We start from the raw sequence: 6,239 nt of genomic DNA, 5'->3' as shown, positions 1-6,239 counted from the left end.
CATTTCAATTCAATTTTTAGATAAAGATGCGCCGCTGCTGCAGTTTTGCTTTTCTTCATTCGTTCGCTCTCTGAATGTGTATACTTTTTTTTTTGAAAAAATGCAACAAAAGCGGACCGTGGACGGTGGACGATGGACCACGGACGATGGACGACATTTGTGTGGCCGGGGAATGAAGTTCCGCCATTGGCGATGATGCAAACATCAAAAACAGATACAGTCTCCCGACCCGAATCTATCTCTTTGAGTACAGTAAAAGGCAGATAAATGGGTTATCGTTGGATTAGAGTTGGGTCGAGGTATATGCACGTGTTTTTGAAATGGAATATGCACTTGGAGAAAGTGTACCTTGTAGAAGTAGCTAGAGGCTATAAAGCTATGCAAGTTAAGGAATTAAGTACTGCAAATTAGTCTTGCCCGCGACATGTCCTATTAGCCAATGTCCACTGTGGCGATGGCGTTGTGCCTGTGGGAGCTTGATCCACGATCTTCAGATCGAATCGGTTTGGACCAGCGGCCATCCTATAATATAACCTGGCGGCATTTGCTGCGGGCCATGCTTTGGTTTGTCAGTCTGTCTGCGAGTCAGTCAGTCAGTCAGTCAGCCAGTTCGTCTAATTGGATTTGCGCGCTTGTGCGTAACTATAAATCACACACAAACACACTATATACAGCGCACGAGAGACCCAAAGACTTGGAGCAGGGACAACCGGTTTGATTGCCAAGTCACCCGCTCATAGCGATCTGCAGAGATCCCATCAAGCTTTTGTTTATTGTTGTTGTTTCTTGTGCTCCTCGAAACTATTTGTAAAGTGACCAAAAGTGCCACAAAAAGTTGTTGCTGTTCCCGTTCTTGTTTCCCCATAATAAACAATATAAAGAATATAATTATGCTGCTGCATAAAACCCAAACGTATCAGCTTACGCAATCCAGAAAATCTGGACGCGGAGTAAAGCCCCTCCTGTAACATTTACATGGCTAGCACTCGTCGCCGGTCGTGTGAAAATTATTAATGGAACCACTGTCGTCTCTGGGACAAGTTCATGTGTCATGTGTGTGTGTTTAAGAGTGGAAATTGTACTGTACCTTCCCGGAAAAACGGGCTAGTTGGCGGCTTATGATTTATCGGTATACCGCCGCCCAGGTTGTAAGCGGATGTTGTAACCCCGCAATTGCCAATCTAAATGGCCAGGTTCTGGCTAAAAAGCCGGAGCAACTACTAACTGACTCCCAGATGATCCCTACCCAGGCCCAAGTAAAAAAAAAAAAACATTCCATTTGCCGGTGGTCTTCTTCCATCAAGCCCCACATGTGACTTGAACTTGTGCTGAACTTGTAGCTTCCTTCTTCTACTTGAATTTCACAGGGAAGGACGTCTGGCGAGGCTATAGAATTACAGTAAACAATAAAAAAAGGAGTACCCAAAAACAAATTAAATGAAAGCCAACACCGCCATATGGCTAAACCGGTTTTGAAAATAGCGCCAAATCCCTTAACGTACATTTTAAACGTCTGGCAGCACAGTTCAATCGATTGTTTTGAGCGGTTACATCGATATATTGATGTATATATTCAATTAAAATAACGATGGAGTAAAAAATTTTATAATTGTATTTTTTTTAACTGACATGGTTGTTGATCAAAAATATATATGACTTATAGGGTCTAAATACCCATAAGCACATACTAAGAGAAATATTTTGTTCAGTGCTTCGCAATTAGAGGAGTTGGCAGCCCTTAGCGCAATTTTGAGACTCGATTTGTTGATATTTTGATATATTATCAACAACCCTAGTTTTTACAGTTAAACATCGATTTCAAAGCATGCCGCCGCCGCCACAAAGTTGATATTTCCGCGTATTTTGACCAAGACCAGTCAAAATGGAGAGTGAAGGAAAATTAAGCTATGTGAAGAAGGTGATCCACTCGCTTGTGGTGTCCAGTCCACAGCGTATGACCATCGAAACGCTGATGCGCGACTACCGCAGCGAAGAGGGCTGCAACGTGCCATATAGCACGCTGGGATTCCGCGACATGGAAAGCTTACTGCGGTCCATTCCGGACACTGTTCTGGTAGGTACTACTCCTACAACACTATGGACACTCTGCTAAACAACCATATTTTTAGGTAATGGGACATGGACCTACAGCCAACGTGCTGGCGGTGACCACTGCGAATTCGGCGCACATACAAAACCTGGTCCAGTGCCAGAAGAAGCCCAGCAAACGTAGTCGGGCAAAATTAAAGCCCAAGTTTTTCTTCCGCTCGGAACAATCGGATCTGAAATTTATAAACGAGAGAATCCGGAACATGCAGCATCAGCAGCAATGGCAACAGCAACATCAGCAGCAGCAGCAAAGACAATACCAGCAACCAGTCCACCATGTGCCCATCTCCTATCCCAACTACAGTCGTCTGTACAGACCTCCGCCAGTGGTCTATCCCAATATAAACGCCCTAATGTGCGCCGGACAGCAGCAACAGGTTCCCTATTTTAACCCACCGATGTTGTGGCCTAACCAAACCTTTGGGATGCTGAACCCGTTTCCATATCCCTATCCGCAGAACGTTCCGATGTACCCCAAGATCGCACCAAACCCTCCAAGGCAAAATCTTACAAGACCCGAGGTACTGAACGTTCGAAATCCTCAGCCACATGCGGTCGTTCAGGCCAATCTCCCGGAAAAACCACAAATCGAAATCAAGGAAATGGTAGATTCATTCAAGAAACTTTCGACGGAGAATACGGCTCCAACTGGATTTGTAGATCCCCTGGATAATGAACCTTACGTGTCTGATGGCGATAAGTGGACTAGAGATGACTTCAGTTCAGAAGATGAAATATTGTCATCGTCGGCGACAAGGGAAGAGAAGCCGGATCTGGTCAGCCCCATTGCGGAAGCAATAGAGGTTGAACTCGAGCCTATTTCCCAAAGCGAACTCAATCCGGAATCCTTGTCGAAGCCCGCAACTCCGAAAAGTATAGACCAGTCTCGGGGACGCAATAACCCCTTCATAGAGTCCTCAGATGAGGTAAAATCTAGCTTAAAATATAAAATTATTGGGTAATATAAAATTATTTTTAGGAGGAAACCGATCCTCAGCCTGTGTCCAGCTTACCTCAAGGCTCCAGGAATCCCTTCGTAGATTACGAGTCCTCTGATGACGGGAGCGATGAGAGTGCCATTCCAGCTTATGCTGTGGTAAGAACTCTGGCTTAAAAGCTTACAGCAATCATTTATCCATAATTCATTTTTAGGACGATCGCGTTCTAAGTGTTGACTATCCAAAAGACTGTATTCGTTCCGATTTCAAGCTGCCAGTTCGCAACGCCTCAGACATTTTTGAGGTAGGGCAGCGCATCGAAGTTCAGCTGGTGCGGGTGGAGCATCCGCACAGCTTTAATTTTTGGATATACAACGAAGAGTATGAGGACTACAAGGCTATGTACCTCAGTATGCAGTGAGTTAACTTTGCCCACATCGATTTATTCGGCAATAATCCAAATATTTTTCTGTAGAGTCTGTTATGAGAGTCAGTTTCCAGATAAGTACACAATGCCATTGTGCCTGATCACCACAGATCATATCTGCGCGGTGCGATCCAGCAAAAATAATGCTTGGGAACGAGCTCAAGTGGTTAGACATCAGCCTGGGAACTCGAGTAAGATTATCGAGGTGCAACTGGTCGACACCGGTGAGGTGATGTGTGTGAGCCACAAGGATGTGAGGCATTTGCTTAAAGAGTTTGCCACGCTTCCGCCGCAATGCTTAAATGGCCGCCTAGCCTTTATAACGCCCTGGAAGGGTCCGGGATGGTCAGCCGAAGCGGTTAAGTACTTCTTCAGGTTGGTTTCATTTCGCCGGCTCTACGCCAAGATCGAGGGCGTTAAGGTGAGTGTCGTGGGACTTACTATAGCTTAGCAGCTTCTAAACTCAATCTTTACAGAATAACTTTGCCTATTTGGTGCTGGTAGATCCGGAAACCGTGGCGCCGCTCAACAAGAACCTTAACAGGGCCCTTATTGAGTCTGGCTGGGTGCGTCGCTGCTACACAAACTAGACCTATGCTACCTTATATTACTTATAGCATATAGATTAGGTTAAATTGGCATAGAATGTCGCAGTTATTTTTATGTTTCTCTACTAAATGACTTTAATTTCGCAGATAATTTCGATATGTGGATATCAGAAAAATGAAACTCGTAATTTGTATTATTTTTAAGGCAAACGCTGTCCTTCTGCTTTTCGTTTTTATTAGTTTACGTGTAATAAAATACTAAGTTACATAAATCGTTGAACAAGTCGCGCTGGTGTTCTTCGCCTGATTTATGCCAGAAAGTAAAACAAACCAAGATATCAAATAAATATATATATGTTATCTCTGAACGAAAAATTCGAAATCTGAATGGAAAATAATAATGATCTTGCTGCACGGCGGCAGGCCGGCAATAAATACTTTAAATGTAACTGAGGCGGCTTTTATTTTTAACAATTCCCTATAAAAGACAACATTGTCTATGTTTTTTTGTATATATATGTTGTGTATATAGTTGGTTTCTTGTCGTCTGTTTGTTTTTTGTTATTTTCTGGTGACCGTTGAAACGACGGCACCCTGAGGTTGGTTTTAATATATTTTTGTTTTTTTTTTTAATCATTTTTTCTTTTTTGTTGAGGCTTCTCTACTACGTTGTGTGTCGAGTGGTGTTTTTTGTTTAGTGAGTGAAAAACTAATAGTTCAACTACTAATGCGCATTTCGTTTAATTTGCTTAAATACTTTTAATTTTTTGTTTCGTTTCTGGGTTTGTTTTTATTTTGTATATTGCTGAGTTATGTTTTCCCTTTCGGTTTTGTTTTGTTTTGTTGCAATGCGTATTTAAATATGCTATATAATCGCAATAATACATAATTGTTGGTTGTTTGTTTGTTTTGTTGGTTGCTCGAGTACATAATAGCTACGCGCATAAATATGTTTTGGTATGCTGTAACGCTTCGCTTCGTTTATATCATAAGTTAATGCATATGTCTGCCTGACTGTCGCCTGTCGCCTGTTTTACCTCTCGATCCGGTCACCTGTGTGTGGTATGGTACACCTGGCCAGCTTCAGGTGTGCTTAGCATGTGTGTGGTTTTGTAGTAGGTCCATAGGACTAACACCTATGTGTAGCAATTCAAAAGTCTATTCACTTCGTTATCGTTACAATATCGTGGGCATAAAACTTAGATGTAGATTTACTTTATATGTCGGTATCTAGTATGTGGTGTGTCTGAGTGTCTTGTGTTGTGTGTGTGTGTGTGGCAATTCTTCTATGGCTGCGTGGTTGTGATTTTCTGATCTGATCTGTTTTGTCTGCTGGCTGCTGCTGAGTTCTTCTCTATCGTATAATTTATATCTGTATGTACTCGGTTTCTCTGTTTCTCGGTTTCACTTTTTTTTTGTTAATTTTTTTTTCGATTCTTATATTAAAGTCATCACAGTTAGCGGAGCTGAAATTATGAATAATTATTGAGGACATTTTTTGTGTAATTGTTTTGTTTGTTCTTTTTTTGTTTTTGTTTTTTTTTTTTTTGATTTTTCATTTTTAATACGTTTTTCTACTAAATCGCAATTGCATATATAGAGTGTCTACCATAAATTGATTCTTTTTTAGTGTACTCTTATCGCGTCTTGGGGTTCCTTTTACTAAATTATTATATACGCATGTGTGAGTGTGTGGGAGTCCTGTGTTCTGAGTGTGTGTGTGTGAGTGTGAGTGTGGATGTCGAGATGTGGCTGAGTGAGTGTCCTGCGAGCCGATGGACTCAGATGGTTGCCCGGTGCCCACCGGCACCGCTAGTCGTCCTCATCATCATCATAGTCGTCGTGCCTCAGTGTCATGGAGTGTTGCCCTCGAACAGAGCACGGAACTCGCCGCTCCTCGGTCGCGGCAATCCCTCTCGTATCGTCTGCACCGGCTCAGCAATGCTCGACTCTGACCCATGCAGTAAATTCTCCTTGAGATCCATGTCACTGAAACAGATGTGCGTGATATTAGTACAAGTATTTAAAAATATACTATTATTATACCCTTGCAGAGGCATTATAATTTGAATAAGATGTTCAAAGAATGTAAACATTTTAAGTTTATTTTTAATCGATTTCTGATTAGATCCTTTAATGCAAATGCAAACTGCAAGAGTATAAAAACTTCGGTTTCCCGAAGTTTGTTCCCTTTCTTGCTTTTGATATTTAATGGCT

At 42.0% G+C, this 6,239-nt stretch overlaps 2 protein-coding genes across 36 annotated transcripts in view; one reads left to right on the top strand and one right to left on the bottom strand.

Annotated features, from left to right (window-relative positions):
- Window positions 1-1,766: 1,766 nt before the first annotated feature.
- tej (tejas) lies at window positions 1,767-5,487 on the top strand. Of its 2 annotated transcripts, XM_086831667.1 has the most exons (7): window positions 1,768-2,074; window positions 2,130-2,486; window positions 2,568-3,035; window positions 3,089-3,205; window positions 3,262-3,464; window positions 3,523-3,895; window positions 3,951-5,487. In XM_086831667.1, the coding sequence occupies exons 1-7, from the start codon at window positions 1,883-1,885 to the stop codon at window positions 4,062-4,064; spliced, it is 1,824 nt and encodes a 607-aa protein (XP_086687793.1). In that variant the 5' UTR covers window positions 1,768-1,882; the 3' UTR covers window positions 4,065-5,487. The 2 variants fall into 2 exon arrangements, with proteins under 2 accessions (XP_020814846.2, XP_086687793.1); XM_020959187.2 differs by having other exon boundaries at window positions 1,767-2,074; window positions 2,130-3,035.
- The window catches only part of Ih (hyperpolarization activated cyclic nucleotide gated potassium channel Ih), a 27,770-nt gene continuing 25,741 nt past the window's right edge, over window positions 4,211-6,239 (bottom strand). For all 34 annotated transcript variants that reach the window (XM_086831629.1, XM_086831641.1, XM_086831639.1 and 31 more), the window contains one exon: window positions 4,211-6,011. In XM_086831629.1, coding sequence (XP_086687755.1) covers window positions 5,876-6,011 — 136 coding nt within the window. In that variant the 3' untranslated portion in view covers window positions 4,211-5,875. The remainder of the gene's footprint in view (window positions 6,012-6,239) is intronic.

This window comes from Drosophila serrata, unplaced genomic scaffold (genome assembly GCF_035046125.1).
Source record: "Drosophila serrata isolate PLE 108 unplaced genomic scaffold, ASM3504612v1 contig_240, whole genome shotgun sequence".
In the NCBI taxonomy this organism is placed as follows: domain Eukaryota; kingdom Metazoa; phylum Arthropoda; class Insecta; order Diptera; family Drosophilidae; genus Drosophila; species Drosophila serrata.
This window is presented reverse-complemented; position numbering and strand designations above follow the sequence as displayed.